This window comes from Diospyros lotus, chromosome 12 (assembly GCF_014633365.1).
Source record: "Diospyros lotus cultivar Yz01 chromosome 12, ASM1463336v1, whole genome shotgun sequence".
Taxonomy (NCBI): Eukaryota; Viridiplantae; Streptophyta; class Magnoliopsida; order Ericales; family Ebenaceae; genus Diospyros; species Diospyros lotus.
Window position 1 is genome coordinate 5,583,707 of NC_068349.1, and position 25,413 is coordinate 5,609,119.

The window sequence follows — 25,413 nt, forward strand, 5'->3', positions numbered from 1 at the left end:
TTTGACAAATCTCCACCATTATCTTCAATGAGATTTGTGTAGATTTAGTTGGTATTTATAAAGAAGATTAATTCTCCGTAATTTTATTTTTAGAAAGAATTATAAATAATTTCATATTTTAATTTTGTGTCAAAGTATGATTTGTTATAATTATGAATTAAGATTTAAATTTAACTATAATTGAGATTTTAAATTTGACTGTAATTAAGATAATTTATAATTAAAAATTTATTTTTTTCAAGACTCATTAAATTTATATCTTCACTCATTTTTTTACCAAAAATATAAATTTATTTACATCCCTTTTTATATACATCTATAAATAAATAATAGATTTATAAATTAGTAACTCATATTTTAAAATTATTATAGATATATTATTATTATTATTATTATTATTATTATTATTATTATTATTATTCATAATTTTTTTCAATTTGAGTTTCACATTAAATTCTGCATTTGTTTGTAAAATTAGAATTTAAACTCATAATCTTTACTATTTTCAAACTCTTAAATTGAATTCATAATTTTAAAAGAATTTAGACAAAATCACACACATATTTTTTATATTTACTTGATTCATGTATTTGAGAATTTACTGTGTACATATCCTATCATGTCAAACATGTAATGTATAAATTGATCATGTGACATTAACCCTGCTAATATTTATTATAAAAGCTTGCAAAATATATTTTATCACATGCCAGCAGCTAACGAATGGAAAATAAAAATTTAAAAAACATGACTAAATGGTTATATATATATATATTTATATATGCTACAAATTACAATAGATTTCATCAACTTCTTGATTCAATCAATCTTCAATCTTGTGTCATCCATTGTGTAATAACTGACATGAATTCCCCATTTCTTCAAAGCCGCATTCTTGTTATGTGTCCAAGAAATTTCTATTTCATCGCCTTCTTCCAAGTCCAACTCATCCACATGAAAAGAAATATAATAAAAAGTGAACAGATCTGCCAGCGATGCGTCCCTATAATAGTTGCAACCAATACTATAGTGGCAATCTTTGGTTTTGTTGTGCAATTTGGAATCCAACCAACTCGAATAGTTTTTGTCAAGCATGATCAGGACAACATAAAAAATACATCGAATAAAATATTTATTTCCGACTCCAAGAGGAGGCACCTTGAAAGCATAATATGAGTTTGTGGTCTCATGCTGCAACCAATCAGGAAACATGCCCCATGAATGACTCATAATTCTGAATGAACGTGCACCCTGCATATAAGCATAAATCATGTCATGTGTTAGTACATTCCAAATTTTGATTCCTCATGCTAAGGTGTATAAACTGCAAAATAATTAGCTCAAATTAGTATCATAATCATTGTTTAATAACACAAAAAAAAAATAATGAACCATTTTGATCTGTTTCGACTATATATATAGTAGTAGATGTAAAAGAAAGAGAGCTAATACATACCTTGTAATCGAGAAAACTTGTTCCAATTTTGTCGACAGAATACTTCTCGTATAGTTTAGGACAATTGTAACAAGACAAATCGCTATAGTTCATCATTGATTCGAGTGATATGCTTTCTAATGATGTGCAATTGGAAACATCGATGAAATCTCCACAACTTGAAAGCTTGGGGAGTGATTGGAGTCTTTCACAATCACGCAAATCGAGACTCTCTAAGTTAGTGAGGTCACCGATGCTCTCTGGCAGACTACAAAAGTTATTTCCCTGAAGATTCAACTCAAGCAATCGGTTCAATCTCCCAAGTTCACTTGGCAGATTTGACATACGGCAATATGAACAATCTAAAGTCTCCAATTTTGTAAGGTTGCATATACTCTCTGGCAAGCAAGCAATTTTAAATCCCGAAATACATAAATAGGCTAAGGAGGTCATACACCATAATTTATCAGGTAATTGAGTGAAAGAGCGGCCACTAATATCCAATAGACGTAAGGACCTTAAGCCCTGTATAAAGTTTAGTGACAACCCAAGAGAACTTGTACTCTTTTTTGTCAATGTTTGACACTTGCTCGGGATCTGGGAGATCCATAATACTTCAAGAGATTTCAAGTTGGCCATCTCCGACGGAAGCTTCCTAAGGCTGTGGCAATCATAGAGGCTTAGAAAATATAATCTATGGAGATGTCCAATAGACTTATCCACCTCTTGCAATCTTACACACTCCGAAAGATCCAGCCTCTCGAGATTGGAGAGCTCAGAGAGATTAGGAAGTGTGGTTAAGTTGTGACAAGACCTTAAGTTAAGAACTTGTAGTTTCTTTAAAACCTGTTGAAAATATCAATCAAAGATCAGGTCTCATATGATATGATATAATATGGTAAATGTGCATCCATGTGATTTATATCAGTGTTTGAAAAAGAGAAATATATAAGAAATAAAGGTATTCACCTTAGTTCCCCTCCAAACTCGTTTTATGTTGCTGTAACTTAGGTCAAGAGCAACCAAATTCTCCAAGTATAATTGCGATGGCAAAACACTGAGATCAAAGTGATGCCAACGTAGCCATACTAAATTTCTGGACAAATGCTTGTGGCCAGAATTTCTGAACAAAAGCTTGTAGCCAGTACTAAGAAGAACGTGATCGAGATGAAGCACCCTCAGTTTTGTCATCTTTTGAAATGCTTTTGCTTTCACTTTAATATCTTTTCCATTGTGCAACAGGATAAGGCCCTCAACTGCTTCAGTTCCCTACCACACATCACATACCAAAGGAAAAAATTAATTACATTGGTGGAAAAAAATAGGACTGAGAATGTGCATATGCATATGCATTTTGACATTCATGCAACAATTACACATCAAAAGCTATATTAACAACAACAAATTTTTGGTACATTTTTGTTCTAATTTCTTTTGTTTGTCATCTCCTTGTTTTCTCTATTTTTCTCGTTGAGAAAAAAAAAAGAAGAAAGAAAACATCAAATGTTAATGAGAAGTTAGCCAGCGTGGATCTCACCTCACAATTTTTCAGCACTTTAAGGGCATCCTTGTAATCCCATAATCTACTGCGTTTTCCTGGATAATCAACATTCTCTTGTCGAACGATCTCCCTACCCATCTGCTTGAAAACATCATGCATTACAATCACAAGTCCCTGATCACATTTTAGGAGACATAGATCCACCAAGCGTTGAAATCCATCTTCTGGGAAAATCTCATTGTCTTGCAATGCTTGAATGGTAAAATTTTTACTCTTTCCAACAAAGAAGAATGCTATATCTAGGAACAACTTTTGTTGTTTTTCATCTAGTGAATCAAAACTTATCCTTAGTTTTCTTTGAACGTCATTATGAGGAATATTTTCCAATTTTGTAATTGCACTTCTCCATACAGATTGATCGTTTTTGCCATTCAAATAGCAACCCAAAACTTGAAGAACTAATGGAATACCCCCTGCATAATCCACCACTGTTTTTGAAAACTCCATAAAGCCCTCTAGAGGATTATGTTGGTTGAAGGCATGCAAATTAAAGAGTCGAAGAGATTCATCCTTATTCAAAAGCTCAAGCTCATATTTGGTAAGCACTGGTCGAAGCGAGTTCAAGGAAGAAATATCTCTAGTAGTTACAATAATTCTACTCCCACGATAGAGGAACCTTGGATCGATGGCTAGTGCAGTCAGCTGTTCCACACTATTTACATCATCAAGAACTAGGAGCACTTTTCTTCCGTTGAAAGCTCTATGTTTTAAGAATTCAACCCCCTCGTGAGAGTTTCTAATTTTATAATTTTTATTCTTCGAGATATCAGATCGAATTTGATTTTGCAAAGCAAGCAAGCCCCTATTTGATTGCTCCCATGTTTCTCTAACATTGTCGACAAAGCTGCAACCTTCAAACCTGCTACGAATATGATTATACGCAGCTTTGGCAATTGTTGTCTTACCTAGTCCACCAACTCCCCATATTGCTATAATACGAACATCATCAGATGACTCCAAGCACAACTCCTTGAGTAGCTTTTGTAAACGAGGCTCTATTCCAACTGGATGGGTTGCAACATTTAAATCTATGCGCAAATTTAATTTTCTTTGAACCTCTTTAACAATATCCTTAACCAAGCTTGCTTCATCCCTATTAATTCATCCAAAATGATCGAATTAAAAAAAAAAAGAAAAACACTAATTCTGCAAGCATTTCAATAATCAAAATTAAGTGATTATCATAAAAAAGAAGAAAAGTATACCTATAGTGATTGGAGATGATACCACTTAAATTGGCAACTTCAGTTAGAATTGTTCTCCAATTCTCCATCTTGGGATGTTCTTCTTCGTGTTTGGCCAAGGTTTTGGCCAAGATTTCTGCAGTACTCTCGTTTAAGTGTCGTATATCAGACGGTTCTATCTTATAAAATATGGGCAAAACAAAATGTTCTGAGTTCTTTTTACACTCCATAATCTTCTTAAGTTCGCGCAAACACCATGTCGATGCAAAGTAGTTCTTTGAGAACACAACAAGAGACATTGATGAATCCTCAATTGCTTCCAATAGTCCTGGCCCAATACTCTGTCCTCTATCCAAGTTTTCGTCGTCTCTAAATGTGTGAAAGCCGTTTCGCTCCAAATCAACTCGTAGATGACTAATAATGGACTCGCGGGTGTCAAGACCGCTAAAATTCAAGAAGACATTGTATTCCCGCTGTGGTGGTGGGATGAGAGATGACGATGAAGCAGCCATGGACAAGCCTAAACATGAATAAAATGAAGACGATGAGTACAAAACCAAACATATATACACATGAAATGAAGTTCAAAACACAATTCAGCAGGAAGAAGAATTACAAAACACTGCGTTAATTAGTTATACTCTAATTTGGTAAGATTATTATAATGCATCATCAATCAATTATAATAATATAAGAATCAGCATAAGTTCCACAATATTTAAGAAAATAAATAAAACTAAAACAAACTTGCAAAACTGGCTTCCAATAGTTTGATCTGATTACAGTAGTGGTGCGGAGGCCTGAAGAGGATGATAAATGGAAAAGTGGTGGTGCGGAGGACTGAAGAGAATGATAAATGGAAGGGGCAAATCCCAATCTCAATTCCAAGCAATTTCAAATCACGTCATGGTGTTGAATTACTGTGAGGTGGGGCCAGCTTTTAATGTCCTTTCAAACCACTGCGAAGCTTCGTGGAGGTTGCCTTTCAACCACTGCGGCAACCTCTGCGAAGCTCCGTGGATCGAATTAAAATAACATTGTTGTTGTTTGCCGCATTGGAAAGGAAGGATGAAATCTTTTATTATATATTATATTATCATACAAAATGTTATAAATGAGTAGAATTTTGTTGACAGACTAGTAATTAAGTTGGGGGCGATCATCAATTTTAATTCATAATTAAACATGTAATTAAGTTGTTTTATCTCTGTTGAAATTTTTTATTTATTATAATTTTAAAAATTCAAATATATATAAATAAATTATCATATATATCATGACTTTAAAATTATATATGTTTTTCATTTTTTTTTCTAAGGAAATCATATATGTTTTTCAATACATCTACATGAAGAAAAAGAGAGCGGGAGGGGAAAGTCCCGACCTAACTCTCCTTGTTCCGCTCTTTTAACAAAAGATTAGATTGAAGACGAGGTTATAGAAAAAAAAAAAAAAACTTCTATATTGTATTTTATAGATATAAGATAAAAATTAATAAATATATTTTATTTTTAAATGAAATATATCTATTATACATAATTTTTAAATTCAAGACACCTCATCAAGCTAATAAAAATACTTTAGATTAAAAAATAATGCTCTTTTAAGTCTTGACCGTCTATGGATAAAGGAAAAAGAGAGGCAAAGCCTAGGGAAAGTGTGCTCCACGGCACACGAGACCACTCGATACATAGGAAAAAGAGAAAGGAGGAGGGGTAGGGAAAGTGTGCCACATGAGACCACTTGGTACATAGAAAAAAGAGAAAGGGAAAGTGTGCTCCATGTTTTCAACCAACCAAAAAAACAAAAATCAAGTTTTAAATCACTCCCATCCCACCCTGCTTAAACACAAGTCTAAACCCATACAAAATCTCAGTACATTCCTGGTATAATCCTGCAAGGGACCTTTGTCGATACGATTTCCATACCTGCAACAACAATGGAGACCAACAAATTTACTCGATTTGCAGACAAAGGCAAAGGCTCAACAACTAACCCATTTGCAGACAAAGCCGCAGGGACCTCGGAGACGCCGTCGCACGGGTGGGAAAGAGAGAGACGGCCGGAGGTGGAAAGCCACAGCTGGAGAGAGAGAGAGGGTTTCAGAGAGAGAGAGAATAATGAGGAAGAAGGGGCGCCGCGTCTCCAGGCGTGGAGGAACGGGCGGCCGGTCACGCACTGTGCGCACGCGCGCAAGAGAGAGAGAGAGAGACGGTCGTGAGAAAGTGAGAGAGAGAATGAACGAGGAAGAAGAAACTGGGTGCGTGAGTGGCTGGGCGGGCGGGCAAACATTCGGCCGCGTGAAATTAAACCATTTTATTTGTCCGAAAATTGAGAGAAGGAGCGAGGAAATTGTATTCACAACCATATTTTCTTTCTGTTTTTTGCAGTATAAATAAAATATTAAATTTTATTATTTATAATCATATTTATTATTTTTTATAATTATTTATATCTAAACATATCCTCTAAACACCATTCCTCAAAAAAAACATCACACGCACATCAAAACCCTCTTTTATTTTTTTCTGACCAGTAGAATTATTTGTTGTATTATTATAATTATAACTTTTGAACATATATTAAGTTATTTATAATAATATTTTATTTTAATATTTGTTGTTAGATTTTATTTTATTTTATTATGATAAAATGTCATAAATTTAATATAAATTTTAAAGAAATAAAAATTGCTATAGGCATTTCTCGCATCACTCCTTATGTGCCGGGCTCAGTCCAATGGGCCGGCCCAATCACCCAAAATCTAGAAGGTTCAGGCGACCTCATCAAAAAAAACTCATATACCATCAAAATTCGCAGCTCATAAAGCGAGCTCTCGGTAAATTCCCTAGCGAGCTCTCAACGATCAACTAACGAGCTCCCAGTAGAAACCCCAGTTCGCTAGATCATCTAGATCGTTGGCCTAAAATCTTCAACTCGCATAAGTGACAAAGTTGTTAAGAAATCAGAGATAAGGTCCATTTACTTTATCTACAACAGCCCATGTTCCTCGTAATGAGGATCTCACTCCCTACCTATTATGTACAGATGATAATGATTGTTTGTCCCCCGTTATATCATCTTTATATTTCTATATGTTATCCAAATTGTAAAGGCCCCTCATTATAAATAGGAGTCAGAGATGTCATGAGGGGTATAAAGAGAATAATCAGACACCACCATTCTGAAAGAATAATCAGAGTGCAGTTGTGGAGTAGGGATCATTCTGGTTGAACCACGTGAAAATTCTTGTGTTGACTCATATTTGGAATATTTGTTTTCTTCCTCTGGGCATTTTGGACTCACTCACCGCGGCCCAAAACGAATCACGGTAGGTTGAAATTGAACATCGACAAAAATAAACATAATTTTATTATGATCTGTATTTACTAAAAAAAATTAAAATTAAAGCAACATTAATTCAAGAAAAACTAAATATAATATTAATCCAAAAATTTTGGTCACCATGATTCAGAATAATTTATATACAAAATCATTATATATATAATAGTATATAATATATTATATATATTTCGAAGAATTGCATTCTCCCTAATTCAATTATATAAAATATTATATGATGTTTATACTATTATATACTATTATGTTATATAATAGTATATAATATGTTATATATTATCCATTCTCCCGAATTTATTTATGGATTCAGGAAAAATAATTTTTCCCAAACTCATGAGTTCAGGAGAATTGATTTTTCTCAAATCCATAGATTCTGATTCGAGGTGCTTACCGAACCCTGAGGTTCGGGATTCCCTGAACACCCAAAAAATTAGAGTTCGGGGCATCCCCCAACCCGCATCCACTAGCCCCCGAACCTCGGGGTTCGGGGCATCCCCCAAGCCCCGAACCCCGAGGTTTGGGGAACCCTAAATCGCTCGAATCCCGGAGTTCGGGGTTTCAAGGCACCGGGGTATTTTTTATTTTTAAATTAATCTTATATTTTTAATTCATCCGTCGTGTATATATATGTAAATTATGTGATTGAACTAGTGATAGATGTTGTAAATTGTATTGTTTCTCGTCGAAACAGGAATATTTATTATCTTTTTCGTCAAACTCTACGTAAACATTTGCGGATAATAATCTTCCATCGCTGATAGTAACTATTGATAGTAACTAGTAATTGGCTATGGCAAGGAAAATTGGGCTGAGCAATGTTTGATGTTAAATAATAGTGACTGTGTAATGCTCGGTATTGAATAATAGTGATTGTGTGATATTCAGTTGTGGGTGAGTAAAGTGGTTGTGGCGATGGTAGTCGAGAAAGTGAGTGTACGTACTTGAAGAGTAATAATAGTGATTGAGCGTTAAATATTTAAATAAAGGGTAAATATAATTTTTTATCTCAAAATATTTTAAAAATATTAAAAATGAGTTGTGTACGGTTACCAATAGAATTTTTCAAGGGGTTAACGTGAAAGCTGCCAAATTGACAAATTCACCCTTCAAATTGACGAAGGTAACGTGCACCTTCGTTAAAGAAGGTGCACAAAATCGCACTCACATGAGGCCCCTTGATGCATAGAAAAAAGATAAAGGGAGACTGTGCTCCACGGCACGGCCGGCAGGATTGACGCACTTTGACAGAAAAAAATTAATTCTTTTCTATTTATGAAAAAATATAACATCAGCTCTAATCCATATTTAAACATATGTAATTAAGTTGCTTTCTCTGTTGAATTTTTTTTCAGTTATGATAATTTTAAAAATTAGAATGCTAAAAAATCATAAATAAATTATCATATATATTATTACTTTAAAATTATACATATTTTTTATCTTTTTTCACATGAAAATAATTGACTGGCCATAATAGATTCTGATGATTGTAACTAAACACTAAAATGGCCTTAGTCTTGTGGCTCATATATTTAAAAATTAAAATGATTCAATAGTTGAATCTCAATATATCTAAAAATTAATATTTTTTAAAAAATCTACTTATTTTGAAATGATTTCACCAACCACCGTCCATAACAGATTTCGATAATTGAAACCAATTATCGAAATAATCTTAGTCTTGTAACCAATATACTTAGAAGCTAAAATTATCCAATGGTTGCATCTTATTAGATTTAAAAATTAATTTTTTTAAAAATAACCAATTTTTGAAAGGGAATTGCCTGCCACCATCCATAGTAAATTTCGACAATCAAACGGACCATTGAAATCATCCTGATCTTCTGACCCACAATCCTTAAAAATCAAGATGATATAACGATTAGATCTCACTAAATTTAAAAATTAAAATGGGAGAACTAACAAAAGAATCTGCCCAGGGGCCAGGACAGGCCCAGTCTTGAAATTGATAGGCTTTTTCTTTCATGTTCTGGAACCGATGATTAGTGTCCTATATATTTGGACTGGGCACTTCCATGCCTCATATATGATTGGGCCTTGTTGAGAGCCCAAGAGCTCTAACAAGGCCTTCTAAATATTGCCATGTGAAAAATATTTTACTTAAATCATTTTTTCACGTAGTAGTGTTTGCTGCTTAATTGGTCTAATTTAACGTGCATTATTAGTTGGCATATAATATAATTTAGAAAAACAATTTTCATTTAGAATTTGCATTTGCATTTGCATGTCATTACCAATATGAAATTCAGTAAAAAAAACTTATACTTGCCTGTTATTACCAGTATAGTAACAATGTTTTGTAATTTATTTTTATCAGCTTTGTTTCTTCTTAATACATAAATATTCACTTAAAAAGAAAATGATTATGTACAAAAACTGTGTCTAAATAACAGTATCTTTCAAAGCAATGGTTAAAGAGTATATATAAAATATATACTTTTTTATGATGTAAATTTATTATTTTTATTTTTTAGTTTTAAACATATGTTATTGGTTGATTTTATTGTAATAAATATTTTTGTTTAAATGTTAACTAATTTAATGTTCTGAATGATATATTATAAATATATATTATCTAAATATATATATATTTAATGTTCCTTAATTATTGCCCTAAAAATAATAAAAAAATTCAATAGTACTTAAAGGCACCAATAACTAGTATATTACGAAAATTGTTCTATATAATGTGAAAAAATGTATTTTATAATATAAAAAATATATTATATATGGACCACCCATTTGAGAAGTCTTAAAACATTACACCATCATTAGCCGATAGAATGCACCGTTCGTGGTGGTGATGTTTTAGTAATAAGAACAACATGATGGCAAGACCAAGCCACCAAGGTTTACAATTGATACAATGCCACCCTAGCAATAATAGAAACAAAGCAAACAAACCCATTAAACTCATGGCAGCACCAGGCCCTGAAATTTGTCACAAACAACCAAACCAATATAAACTCCGTTGTTGTTGTTAAGCAAAAACCTAAAACAACCAAAACTGATGAAGACATGGTAAATTAATTAAGCTTTAACTCCAAAAAACACAATTAATTCACCAACATTCTATTAGAGAATGCAATGCAATGCTAAGGAAACGAGGTGTCATATGATATGGGATCAATGAGGCATTTGGAATCCATCATTCTTCACTCGTGTCTATGCGGCCATCTCGAAATTAAAGAGATTGAGATCCGGATGATCATCATGAGAAAATGAGGTCAAAGTGTGATAATGTTGGATTAATATTGCTCCATCCCTTGTGACATCAAATCCCCATTTTTTTTTGAAGGGTGCATTTGTTAAATAACAATCTATTATAGTCAATTTGTTTCAGCATCTTACTTAATCCTTATACAAAATTTAAAGTTTAGTGATAAACCAATAGAATCAATGCTCTTCATCAACGCACACAATGACCCACTTTGTGAATACCCAGGGAGGGAGGGAATTTTTTTTTGGAGATTTCAACTAGCAATCCCTAGGAAAGCAAACTTCTTAAGGCTTCTACAATTACTCAGCCAAGTTTATGGAATTGTCAAGTAATAGCTCCTCACGATTGAAGACGTCAGACAAATTAGGAATTGTGGTCAAATAATAGGAATGGCAGAGAAAAAGATACTTTTTTCTTACTCAAAGTTCGATAAAAAACAAAACAAAATGAAAAATTAGTTCTTCTATAAAATACCTAATAGTGGGTGTGCATGTATATAATATTTTATATTTGCATAGTTATGAACCAAAACTATGCAACATATTTTATTCTTCTGCTAAAATGTGCAACACCATTCAATATCACTTAATCATATAAAACTGGACCATCCTTCTTTACACTGTACATTTTGTGTAATGACAAAGCGTTATTGATATTTTATTTCAGGCATTAGAATTTTATCTTTATTAAGTTATTATTATGTGATAGAGTAAGAGAATGATGAAAGATTTAGAAATGATTTGGGTTGAAGCCATTGGACTTAAAATGAATTAAATATGTTTGTGTGTTGTTTTATTTGGACCTAAAATGGAAGTGGGTCATTTTATTTAATTGAGCCTAAGCCCATATATATTGTGATATGTTTAATTGAATTGAAATGGAATGGGTTGTGTCCCAAGTTGAAAGAGTGTCCATTGGGCCTAAGAATGTGTTGGGCTATTGATTTGGGCTTGGGCCCATGTGCATGATGTTTGTTTTTAAATAAATGGAGTTATATATATATATATTTTGTGTATTATGTGGATTAAAAGAAAAGAAAAAAATATATAAAATGCAAAGTGACTAAATGGTCCTTGCTTTATTGAAAAATGTGAGGGCAATTAGGGAATTTCATAATGGGCTTGAATAAAAAAAATGGGAAAAAAAAATAGAAGATGGAAAAAGTCTAAAAGGGGTTTGGATTTCTTTGTGTGTGTGTGTATGAGGTAGGGGCAGATTGGTAATTTCTTAAGAGGGTGGTTGGAAGCCCACTCTTCCCCTTTTCTCCCCATCATTTCTTGTCCCTTCTTCAATTTTTTCCTTCTCCCAATGGCTGTTTCATCTTCTCCTTCTTTTTCCATCATCTTCTTCTTCTTCTTCTTCTTCCTCTTTTTACATGATTTTTGGTGAGCTTGGAGCTTCAAGAAGGAGGGATGTTGACTTCATCGGGAAGCTTTTCTTCTCTTCAGTTTTCTTCAACAAGGCAAATTCCTCTTGCACTTTTTTTCCCTATATTGTGCAAGTTCTTTCTCTCTTTTGGTTGTATTATCGAAGATATATATTGGTATTACATCCTTTGATGTTAAAATGATTTTTCGTATTGATGGAAGATGTTGTCTTCATTTTTGTTCAAATCTCGAGTTGTGTCAAGTCTTTGTTGGGTCCTGTTGATGGTTTCGTTGGGGTTTGATCACCCCATTCTTCCTTTAAGGAATGACTTTGGTGGGTTAGGAAGCTAGAATGGGAGTTTTGGAGGGTTTGGTAGCCATTTTGAGTATTTTTGGCTTTTTTTATTCGTTCTCAACCAAGTCAACTTGTCCAGGAGGTCAAGTCGACTCGGTTTCGGGAGAGTCGACTCGGATTTCCGCCGAGTCGACTCGGTCACAACTTGACTACTCTGCGCATGTCTCGCTGTTTTGTCCATAACTTTTGATGTAGAATTCAGAATTGTGATCTGTTTGAAGCGTCATAAACTAGACTTAAGGGGATTCGATTTGATATATGATATCATAAATTTTGGTTGTGATTTGAGTTGGTTAAGGCTTTTATTATACCAAATCAAGTAAAATTATCAAAGTAAAGTGTTTTAAATGCTTCATCCGATACCTCTCAATCCTTTAAAATAATAAGATGTGTTTGAATATATATATCCTTAAATACATGGGGTTCATGAGATAAAAATATAATTTTCTTGCATGAGGAAGAATAATAAAAATCATTGGGAGGTTGTTATGAAATGTTTTTGGTTGGTATGTCCATGTAGTCTCATGGGTGATGCATTGCTAATACTATATAAATAATTGCCCTTCATTTATGTGGTTTCCATAAATGAATGTGAATGAAGTCATATGCATGATCATGATGTGATGTGGCCTAGAATCTTAGTGGGTGATTTTAGGCATGTTGTTGTGAAGTTGTGGGATGTGTATGCATCGCATATGTGTGTATGTATATATATATTTCCTTTGCGCACCTATTATTTTGCACGGAAGAAAGTAACTGGATATCCCCAAGGCATGTCATGGCAAGAAAGGTGGTTCGTCCACAAAGAAAGAAATGTGAAAAAAGGTGGCCCGTCCGCATGAAAGAAAGAAATGGGGATATCCTACCAAGGCAACTCGTCTGCATTTGCGTATATGTGTGCATCATGTATTTTCTCATGTTATGGATTATGCTGATTAAGTGTGTTGCACTATGGAGTCAAGTGTGTGCGTGTTACTTATTGTAATTGTGCTTGCGGTTGTGTTGCATTGCATTGCGTAATCATATTGCAAAAGGCGGTGTATCCGCAATAGGGCAGTGTGTCCACATTATTTTTGTGATATAAGCTATGTTAATAAAATGGCTTTGTGCCATGGTATAAGTGGGTGAATGTATTCTTCTATGATGGTAAAGTGTGTGAATTGTGGTAAGAAAAGAAAACACGGTATATATATATATATATATATACAAATTGAATCATGGTTAGTGAGAAGGCATGACTTGTGTATCATCCATGTTTATGGAGATTGGTAAGTGTCCATATGTGTCATTTATGCTTGATGCTTGGGTATGTCTGGTCATATCCAGTTTTTGTTGTTTTAGACACTTGTCGAGTCTTGTGGCTCACTTTGAAAAATGAATTATAATTTCTAGGAGATGATATTGTAAAGTGTGGAAGGCATGAACTCAATTGAGGTTTAGTGGTTGGGTTGTGAGTTTCCCTTGGCTCTTTATTATTCATGCCTTCATATATTGAGCTTGTTGTTCCTTCCCTTTTGCTATATATATACTTGCTAAGTCTTGTAACTCACCCTTACTTCTTTTGTTATTCTAAGTAAATGGAAGATAATTATTTGGGGCGAGTTCTTCTTAAATGTGTATAGAGATGTCCCAACCTCAAAGATCTATGGGTGTAGTTTGAGGGCATGATTAGAGGGTTTCATTTTGTATTTAAAACCTTGATGCCCTTCCATTTTTTTTTTAAATGTATGGATTGTAAACCTGAGTTTATGATGTAAGGAATGATGTATAATGTTTATGTTGGCTCCTGTTGATAGTGAGCAAATATGAAAATAATTTTTTGGCAAAATGTTAAGTGATGTCTGTATCTATATCCATCTTGAATGGACATTCTCTCGGAATTCCTATGCTAACGGGTAATCCAGGAGCAGGCCTTAACACTTTAACTTGGAGAACCACAATTCTAAAGAAAAACACTATTAAATAGAGACACATCTAAGAGAGGGCTGAATTGGATTTCAACCAATGACAACCTTAGCTTGAATCCATGCAAATTAATTTTTTTTTTAGTTTTTCAATTATCAACTCGTATTCCTTTTAACCAGTCTGTGTTTCTCAACCCCAATTCAAATATGATGTCTAAAGCTAAACCCATAATCTAGCCCAAATTAATTTTTTTTTGAATTAACCCAATACTTAAATCCATTAGATCTTTTCTCTTTCTCTATTCCTTCACGTCCATCGACACCGTTCCTAACTTCATTCACGCTTCACAGTTCACACCTTTACCGTCTCCATTTCTTCTCAATTTATCATTCTTTATCATTTGCCCCAAATTTCAATCATCAATTTCACCCAAATTCTCGTCTCTCTAAAGGCACGAGCGACTAGCAAGGGTTCTCAATCTATGTATAAACCCTAACTTCTAATTTCAATGCTCCTATGGCAGGTAAGAATAAGATTGAGTATTTTATTTTATTTTTCTTAATGTTAAAAGCATTCTAAAAATTACTAAGAATCTCTAAAAATAATCGATGTCTTAATTTTATATATATTTTTATTTAATTTCGAGTTTAACTTTATGTGATTTTTCTTACTTAAAATGTGTGTTTATATAAATTTTATATAATTTAAATCTATTTTTGTAGGAATTAAACAAAGGAAATAAATTCATGAAATTGAGCTTTAAAAATATATTTTTGATTAATTTATAATATCAATTAATAAATTAATATTAAAAAATTAAAAAAAAAGAGCAGCGACAGGCTATGGTAAAGGAGAATTGGAATTGGAGAAAAACTAAAGTTGTCATGCGTACATGTATGTATAATACTATAAAGTAATGAGGAAGAACCAATTCTGGGAAAAGAAAGCCAAGGTGCATGGCAAAGCCGTAAGCCAAGGTGCATGGCAAAGCCGTAAGGCCATGGCCAAGGTGTAATAGCCATGGCCTCACGTAGCATTAGCAGAAATGCAAGTGAGCAGTAGGAAGGCGGGGGCGCGATCCAGATCTATCTGATCTAGATCTGGACAACAAGCATTCTCTTTTCCATTCAACTTATATTTTTATTTTAATTATATCTAGTTAAATTGTTTTAACTAGGGTTTGGATGGATTTTATTCTTAGGGTTATTTTATTATTTGTTTAATTTGATTCAAAACTATATTAGTATTTGCATAAGAAATTTATATTATTGTATTTAATATTTTAAAAGATTGGCAACTTTTTAGTGATTATATGATTTATGTATAACTGACTAAATGATTGTTATAAATTAGATCCATAGTCAATATAAATTACATATAACACTATAATATCGAAAGATGATTAGCTCATGTGTTAAAATTAAAGAAGTTTGGTAAGTCAAATCCCCTTATGAGATTAGAGGTTTTCAATGAACTTAATGTTTATTTGTTCTTTTTGATATTGGCTTAAAAATTTGACGATAAAATTGAATTAATAAAGGATTAATATGACTTGAAAAAATTTATTAATTAATTGAAAGAAATCCACTATCACATGCAAATAATTTTAAAATACTGTAAGGGTATTTTTGGCTTTAAATTGGATTGAATAGATAATTACATAATCTAAATTAAATGAAATCTAAACCCTAGTTGCATTCATTTATTAGTTTTTCTCATAAAAGAATTTAGTTTTTCATTTAACTTTTTTTATTCATTCAATTAATTAATTAATTCAACTAAAGCTAAGTTAAAATTGATTTTATATTGTGATTTAGTTCTTGTGGAATCAACATTCCTTTTATCACTACATATGTATTTGTCTAAAGTACATTGCCTGAATCAATTGTGCATAAATCTCACATCAATAATTTTCATATTTTAATTTTTTAGATTATGTAATGGAACCATGTTTTATTATTTCTATAGATTATAATATGTGCTTTAAGTTTTGAATATTTATAGCTGATTTTTTGAATTAATTTTCTTTACATTCTTATTTCTTATAAAGTTAGAAGTTAGATGATTTTTCTTAATATTTTTTTACTTTCTATGAATTTATATCAAGTAATGGATATTGTTCCTTTTTCTTGTTTTGATAGATTAATATAGTATATGGATTTAATTATTCTTTTCTTTATATATATTTTGCCTTTAGAAAAATTGGGTAGTGATTCTCAACTCTGGAAGAAGAAGCAACAAAGAAAAAGACCAAAGTACAATATCTTTCCCTCATTTTAATAGTACGGTTAGCGCGCTCGTCTTACTAGTTGACACTTGTTGTTTTGCTAGCAAATTAATGTATTTTTATGGCCTTGTCAGTTTTATGCGCTTGTTTTTGGATTGTTGTTGACTTGTTGACAGATTAAAGTATTGTTATTGCCTTGTCACAAGTTAATTAATTGTTTTTGCCTTATCAGCAAATTAATGAATGATTTTTGACATGTTTTTAGAATTTTGGATTGTTTTTTACTTCTTGTGTTATTGATGGATTGTTACTTTTTGTTTTTGGTTTTTAGAATTTACAAACGAAAGGTCTACCCTCTCCCAAGAAAAGTAGGAACTTGTATTCATTCTTTTCAAAGATAGATCAATTTAATGAAATTGCAACTATTGATGGATTGACTGAGGATCAACCTTCAATTCCTACTGAGCAAATTCCTTTAATTTCATCTCCATAAATTAAACATCTTTCATCCTCAAGACCTGAATTACAACCATAACGAGATTCAGAAAAAAGAAAATAGTTATATGAACATCCTGTTAATCTACGAGATGAGATTAGAATGGCATATCTAAAAGTTGGGCCTTATCAATCAAAACTTATGGAGTATTCGAGGACAGAAGGAAAAACTCAAGCTTGTCGTATATTCAGAAAAAATGGTTCATTTAGTTTCCTTGGTTGGAGTATTCGTCTATGACGGATAAGGCCTATTGTTTCTATTGCTTTCTTTTTCAAATTGATGGTAATGCGTCCAACAGTTCAACATTGATCACTACTAGATATAACAAATGTAAGATGGTTAATGATGGACCAAAATGTGTTTTTCTTACTCATGGTGATTAATCAAATCATTATATGTGTGAGAGAAAAATGAAAGATTTGATGAAACCGTCTCAACATATTGACAAGGTGAAGCATGTTGTGACGATGAAAGAAGTTGAGAGACGTTGGTTGCATGTGGAGACTTCATTTCAAAGTGTTCGTTGGCTAGCATTTCAAGGTTGTGCCTTTAGAGGTCATGATGAATCTCCATCTTCATTGATTCATGGGAATTTTATTGAGATGGTATAATTTACGGTAGAATCAAATCCAGAAATTGATAAAGTTGTATTGCAAAATGCTCCACAAAATGCGTAATACATTGCTCCAAGTATTCAAAAAGAGATGTTGCACATTATGGAGAGTAGAGTATGAAGGATGATTCAGGAAGAAGTTGGGGATGAATGCATTTGTATTCATGTTGATGAAGCGCAAGATGCATCTAACCGAGAGCAAATGGGAATAATCTAGAGGTTTGTGAATTGTCAGGGTATTTTGACAAAACGCTTATTTCATATCAAAAGCGCTAGTAATACCACATCAACAAATCTAAGCAATGACATATCTGATGTTCTTGTTCAACACAAGCTTCAGGTGAAAAAAAAAAATGAGAGGGCAAGGGTATGATGGTGCTGGTTGTTGGTTTCAAAGAACATAACGCAATGAAATTTAAATTTTTTTCGATCAACCAAACTCTTTGGCCAATCATAAAACCCAAAAGACCAGATCTAGTTTGCAAATATATAATCTTTTCAAGAATAAAGAGTAAAAAATAAAAACCAACCTTTTGATTCTTCAATGCGAGAAGATCGAATCTTCATGCTGTGAGGTGTCACCCACCATCTATAAGTGATTCGCATTAAAGAGAAGATTTATGAATGTCAACGAGCATGCCTCTTGAGACTTCTTGCGCCAAGAACGCAAGATTTAACCCAATCTTTTGAAAATATCGAGTTTCTTTCTTAAACTTTTCTCAAAAGTTATTTTTTCGTTAAGATGCAAAGGCATTAATGGCTTATTTATAGAGAATGAGTCCAAACCCTAGTCTAACTAGGGTTTGGAATCAAGTCCAGCATGTTTAGGACGTGTTGGGTCGCGACAGCCCATTAGTAGGCTAATCGCGTAGGCAGGGTGGCGAGCCTTGCCCACCGCTCACACCTGGCAGCCGATAGGCCATGCGTGGCCCATCTGCCCCCTTAGCCTGCGCGAGCGCCCATGGCTACCTCCAGGCCATGTCGGGCACCTATTGGGCTGCACGCGGGCAGGCCTCAGGCCATGCCGAACGCGACCCATTGTCATTTTCTCCCCCAATTTCTCTTGCCCCTTATTAACATCTTGTGGACATTCACTACAAGAAAAACAGCTTTTAGCGACAGAATTATTCCGTCACTAATTAGCGACGGAAATTCAATCGTTAATATTTTTAAATATTTTTTTAATTTAGCGATGAAATTAGTGACAGATACACCCGTCACTAAATTTAGCGACGAAAATCCTGTCGCTAAAAAATAAAAAATGTAAAATTTAGCTATGGCATGTCCCCTGTCACTAAAAACTAAAAATAATTAAATAAAAAATATAAAATTTAGTGACGAGGTCACACCCGTCACTAAAAAAAAAAAATAAATTAAATAAAAAATATAAAATTTAGCTACAGGATCACCCCGTCGCTAAAAAATAAATAAAATAAATAAAAACCCCGTCGCTAAAAAAATTAAATAAAAAATGTAAAATTTAGAGATAGGATCACCCCGTCGCTAAAAAATTAAAATAAATTAAATAAAAAATTAAAATTTAACGACGAGATCACATCCGTCATTAAAAAATTAAAAAATAAATTAATTAAATTTATTTAGTGACGGAATATTCAGTCACTAAATAATTAAAAAAATAAATTATTTAAGAAATTTAAATTTAAATTATTTAAACAAATATAAATATAACTTTTATGATACTCTAAAATAACTAAAAATTACATTTAAACATATCATAATTTACTAAGTAAAAATTAAATTAATAATTGTTTAAACATATTACAATTAAAATCAAAATAAGAACATAATTTTTCACTACTAATATAATAATTTATAATTTTTTATTTGAATTAATAAAAAATAAAATTAAAATTAATATTCATTTCCCTCTACTAACATTAATTAAATAATTTTTAAAAATTTTGAAATGTAAATATAATTCTGAAAAGTTTTGAAGAGAATATTATAAATATATTTTATACACATCAATAAACAACAAAACTTCCATATTAGCCGGCTACGCGCGGAACTTGGTCATGAGAAATTGGGGGTTCGAATCCGATAGAGAGTTTGAGATAATAGCTGGGAGTAATATCCTAACGCTGCCATGTGGTGAGCAAAGGCGTGGCCACATGGGGCACATGAGGGGGGAGGGGCCACGCGTGCAGGAAGGTCGTGATGTTTGATTTTGCGGACGCATTAAATTCAGCAACGGAATATAATTTCGTCGCTCACTGATCAACTACCAAAATTTAACATTTAGCGATGGAATTTTTCGTCACTAAATGCTAAATTTTTTGTAGTGTTTTCCACAAGTGCTAGCTTGCCAAAAAAACTCACAAACTCATTCGGGCGCAAAACACTTTTTCAATCCCATTGAATTTTTTCATAAAACTCCTCTTTGTTTGTATGTGACCTTGTAGGTTCACTATGAAGATGGCAAAGGACAATTTATAGAATCCTACTCATAATTAAACTCTTTAATTATGATTGATAATTTATGTCATCTCATAACAAAATTACCATTTTGAGCTTAGACCAAGATTAACGTTTAACAATGTATCATGCCCTCATATCATAATAAAATACAAATGACACTTCAAATGAACCTTTCCACGATGAGTTACAATGCTATTCAATCACTCTATCTTAATGTCTTAATACGGTCTAGAAGTATGGTGAAATGTCAAACTTTCAATAACCGACACTATGTGTACGAATGCTAAATCCACAACTTTTGTAATTGAATTAATAACTCTTATTAATTCTCAACTATTCGCGTTGGCCAACGACTTCTTGATTTTTTGGCTTCATCATTCACATAGAGCATATACCTTTTATGATTCTTACTAAGGTCGATAGATTTCATCTTGCATACTCACATACTTCCGTATGATTTGGTTCATATCCAATAACCACCCTATTAGAGACTTATCTTACTAGACCCCGAACAGTGGCATCAAAGCATGATGCTCCTCATACAAGATAACCATGATATCTCAGGAAAAGAGATTACTAGCACCTATCGTTACATAGAACTCCCAATTGACATTTAGTAAGAGTTACCATTTGGGTGTTTGCTAGTCCCTCAAGGTTTGGCCACTCAAGAAGGGAGGTGAATTGAGTGATTAAATTTTTTTTCAATTTTAATAAATATTATTGATTAATGATTTTATTAAAAATATATATTTAATAAATATAATAAATTATATTTGAGATTAATAATAAATGTAACCTACAAGATATAACAAAAATAAATACAATGAGGCATAACACAATTTATAGTGATTCGGGATCTTTACACACACCTAGTCCACTCTCCCAAGATATAACAAAAATAACCTCCTTTGGGGTTCCACTAAAATAATTTCACCAAGATTTTCACACTAACTCACTTTGAAAACTAGATACACACCTAGATTATAACGGGTTCTAGACAACTATTACACCAAAGTTTTCTTCCTAACTTAATTACCTTGAAAACTAGATTCATCTAGATTTTAATAGTTCTAGAAAACCTATACAATCCACAATGATAATTTAAATATTACAAATAATTTGTCCACACTTTGACACAAATAAGAAATTAATAACAAATTAGACAAGGTAATAATATTTAAATAAATAAATAAATTTATAACCTCAAATGGAGAAGTTCAGATTTGTCGTAGAAGACATGAAGAACTTTTCTCCTCTTACCTTATGATTCTTTGATGTGCAATAATGCTTTGAAAGTTTCAGATTATTTGAATGTTTTGCTTGAGAGCATTTGAGAGATTTCAGGTGCTTTGGATATGTAATGGAAGCACTTGAATACTCAAAAAATGAGTTTTAGGGGCTATTTATAGGCATTTTAACCACTTTTTCAACGGTAAAAAATATAACCGTTACAGTAGAAAAACTTAGTATAATTTAAAATTAATATGTGTACTAAAATAACCAAGATGACTTGTAGATCAGCTGATAAGGGAAGGTAAGGACAATCTTGAGGTGCTAGGATCACCATGGGGCATGCATTTGGTTTTGTCAAATTCTTTTTGTTATACATAGCTAAAAAATACTTTATAAATTAATTTAAAATATATTAAAAAAATATTGTTAATAGAAAATAATATTTTTGATAATATATATGCTATAAAAAATATTTAATAAATTAATATTAAAAATATATTTAAAAAATATTTTTAATAGAAAATAATATTTTTGGTAATACATAAACTATGAAAAATATTTTACAAATTAATCTAAAAAATATTTAAAAATATTTTTAATAGGAAATAATATTTTTAATAATACATATGCTATGAAAAATATATTTTATAAATTAATTAAAAATAATTAGGTACTACAATTAATATTTTCAAGAAAAATACTCTTTTTGTTAATCACTAAAAATACTATATTTTGTATATTGAAAATTCTCTTTTTGTTAATTATCAAAACTAAATTAACATGAGCAAGTTGTCTCAACAATGTTCTCGGGGTTAGGTCATTCAGTGAACCTATTCACTAATGAGAACCTACATACTTGTATTAGTGTCACTACACAAATAGCCAATGATATCAATTACCCTTTTTACGAGTATGCATAGTGTGTACTTGTCTTGACAGTACTATAAAGGCTTCACTCTATAGTTTTATGACTGAAAATAATTTAAGAATAAAGCATCAGTCATTCGGTCTCATTAGTATGATCTCATCATAACCCGATTGACATTGCTATATTCTTTGGGCTTCATTTAGATAAGAAAACATTAAGATGAACGCATTATCAAGTATTAAAAGAAAAAAATACTTTTATTAATCAAAATATGTCTAAAATTTATAAGAGACACAACCAACTCACAACTCTTATGATTGACTCCTAGGTTACATCTCTATTACTATTAACATGCGTGGCGCTTATAATAAACTTCAGGCATTATTTCTTAGAGATTGTCCCGATGCATATTATGTTCATTGCTTTGCCATTGATTATAGTTGACATTAGTGTATGTAGCGAGAGATGTTGATGTTATTTGACAATTCTTTTCTCATTTGGACAATGTTATCAATATTACCACTTCTTTTCTTAAGCGCGTTATTGAGTTGCAAGCTGCTCGAAAAGAAGAAGTTGAGTGTATGTTGGTTATTGGAGAGCACAAGTCAAGAAGTGGAGTCAATCAAGTGGATAATTTGCAATGATCTAGAGCTTGTCATTGGAGTCCTCATTATGACACTACAAAGAGCTTGATCGATGTGTACAATGCAACTTGTAAGGTGTTGAAGTACTTATTATGAAACTATTTGTGCTTACAAATAATTGAAAAGTTTTAATTTTGTGTTCAACTTGCATATAATGCATAGCATTATGAGAATTACTGATGTTCTTTGTCAAACACTTCAAATGAAATCTTAAGATATCTTGGCCACGATAAAAAATTTTCTACAACAAACACTTCTTCAAAAATTGAGAGATGATGACTGGGAAGAATTTCTTTAGAAAGTGATATGAAGTTGACATATCTAATCTAGATAGCTTCTATAAGATTGGTCCTTGTCGTTCTCGTGATTAGATTACAATTGATCATTATCACTTTGATGTTTTGAATGAAACAATAGATTTTGTATTGATTGAGTTAAATACAAGATTTAATGATGCATCTGTAGAGTTTCTCTCTCTCTCAGTGCAGCTTTAGATCCCATAAACTCATTTGAATCATTTGACGGTCATGATATTTGTACATCTGTAGAAAAATTCTATCCTGAAAATTTTTCACGGCAAGACATTTATGCTTTGGAATACGAGCTGAACATCCTAAAGTTGACATATCTGATCTAGATAGCTTCTATAAGATTGGTCCTTGTCGTTCTCGTGATTAGATTACAATGGATCATTATCACTTTGATGTTTTGAATGAAACAATAGATTTTGTATTGATTGAGTTAAATACAAGATTTAATGATACATCTGTAGAGTTTCTCTCTCTCTCTCTCGGTGCAGCTTTAGATCCCATAAACTCATTTGAATCATTTAACTGTCATGATATTTGTACATTTGTAGAAAAATCTATCCTACAAATTTTTCACGGCAAGACATTTGTGCTTTGGAATACAAGCTGAACATTATGAGCTAAATATGAAAAGTGATCCTCATTTTCAAGTATCTACACTTGTTGAGTTATGACGTATTTTGATTGAGAGTGAAAGATTGAAAACTTATATTATGGTGACTAACTTGATTCATTTTATATTAACTTTACATGTTTCTACTACGACTACTGAGCGAGCATTTTGTGAAGACGAAACTTAGTAGCAAAATAAAGGATGATTTTCTTGCTAATTGTATGATACTCAACATCGAACATGAATTTGCTGAGAAAATAGATCTAGATTCTATTGTAGATAAATTTTATGTTTCAAAATCTCATTGAAAATAACTTCAAATTAAATAAAAATGACTTTTGTTATATATATGAATTTATTACATTGATTTTTTTAATTTCCAACTCTTACGTTCTAAATTCTTGAATTCACCCCTATTATTAGAGATCCAAAGATCTTCATTAGATCATAATTAGATCTTCTATGAATCTTAACTAAGAGCTGCTCTCTCAATGAGTGATTCTCCCTCTAGAATTGTGAATTTTAATATTCCTTCATTCTTTCAACTCAGTTGTGTAAGTGTGAGAAAGGCTAACCTAGTCTCGTTCGATCAGATGACATCGACTAGGTGTTCCACGTCTTAGTGTGGGATTAAGTCTAGCATGACAATAACCATACTAAATCTCTTGAAAACTTATCTTCGTATATTATTTTTCTATTTTTATTAAATTTTTTGCTTATAAAACAAATATAAAACCATCATGAGACTATTTTTTTTCTATATAAATTGTTCCTATTTATATAATTTCTAAACGATTTGAATTCATAAACTCCAAATAATAATTATTACTGTAATCCACTAAACTTTTATTTAAAGCTTTTTTAATTTTTTTCACACAAACATAAAGACAAATTATTCCTCTAATTTTATACATAAATAAAAATTTTTAACTAATTTTGTTATTGTATATAATATATATATATGTATATATCTGTGTGTGTGATGCATACATACATATACATATTATACATGTGTGTGTATATATTATATATTATACGTATATATTTTAGAATGATTGAATTTTGAAATTTTTATTTATGAAATTATCCAAACACTTAAATTTTAAACTTAGAATTTCTAATAACATTATTTCAAATATCTCTACGTAAATGCAATCTAAAAGTTTTTCTGGTTTATTTTTTACTCAAATACTCCATCTATTACAAATTATGTTAATTAAAAAAATAAATTGATAATTTTTAAAAAATATTTTTAAATTATAAAAAAATTAACGTACAAATAACTTTTAAATCAGGAAAAATCTAAAAACAATTTACTAAAAAAAAAAAAATTCAAACCCACAATTCATTGTCTGACGCTCTGAGCCCTAAACATAACAGGCACTTTCCTTTTAAATGTCTGCAGTTGAGGTTTTCGGCCCAATAAGTTCAGGCCCAGTTAGTATTATGGAAGGATTTAGGCCCAGACCGGACCCAATATTGGGATTGAGTTTTTAACTTTTCTATATATAATCTAGGAACTGATGTTTAGTATCCTGCATATTTGGGCCCAGCACTACTATGC

General features: G+C 31.8%; 1 protein-coding gene across 1 annotated transcript; it reads right to left on the reverse strand.

Annotated features, from left to right (window-relative positions):
- Positions 1 to 651: 651 nt before the first annotated feature.
- Positions 652 to 6,457, reverse strand: LOC127814157 (disease resistance protein RPV1-like). The gene is made up of 6 exons (XM_052355447.1): positions 6,177 to 6,457; positions 4,202 to 4,700; positions 2,973 to 4,089; positions 2,405 to 2,704; positions 1,457 to 2,281; positions 652 to 1,251 (listed from the first exon to the last, which is right to left on the reverse strand). The coding sequence occupies exons 1-6, from the start codon at positions 6,178 to 6,180 to the stop codon at positions 820 to 822; spliced, it is 3,177 nt and encodes a 1,058-aa protein (XP_052211407.1). The 5' UTR covers positions 6,181 to 6,457; the 3' UTR covers positions 652 to 819.
- Positions 6,458 to 25,413: the final 18,956 nt, after the last annotated feature.

Excerpts from the sequence above, each read along its gene's own strand:
- LOC127814157 (XM_052355447.1), bottom strand. Across the intron at positions 2,705-2,972 it reads AAGTGCTGAAAAATTGTGAG|GGAACTGAAGCAGTTGAGGG; the intron begins GTGAGATCCACG and ends GATGTGTGGTAG. Across the intron at positions 2,282-2,404 it reads GAGTTTGGAGGGGAACTAAG|GTTTTAAAGAAACTACAAGT; the intron begins GTGAATACCTTT and ends TATTTTCAACAG.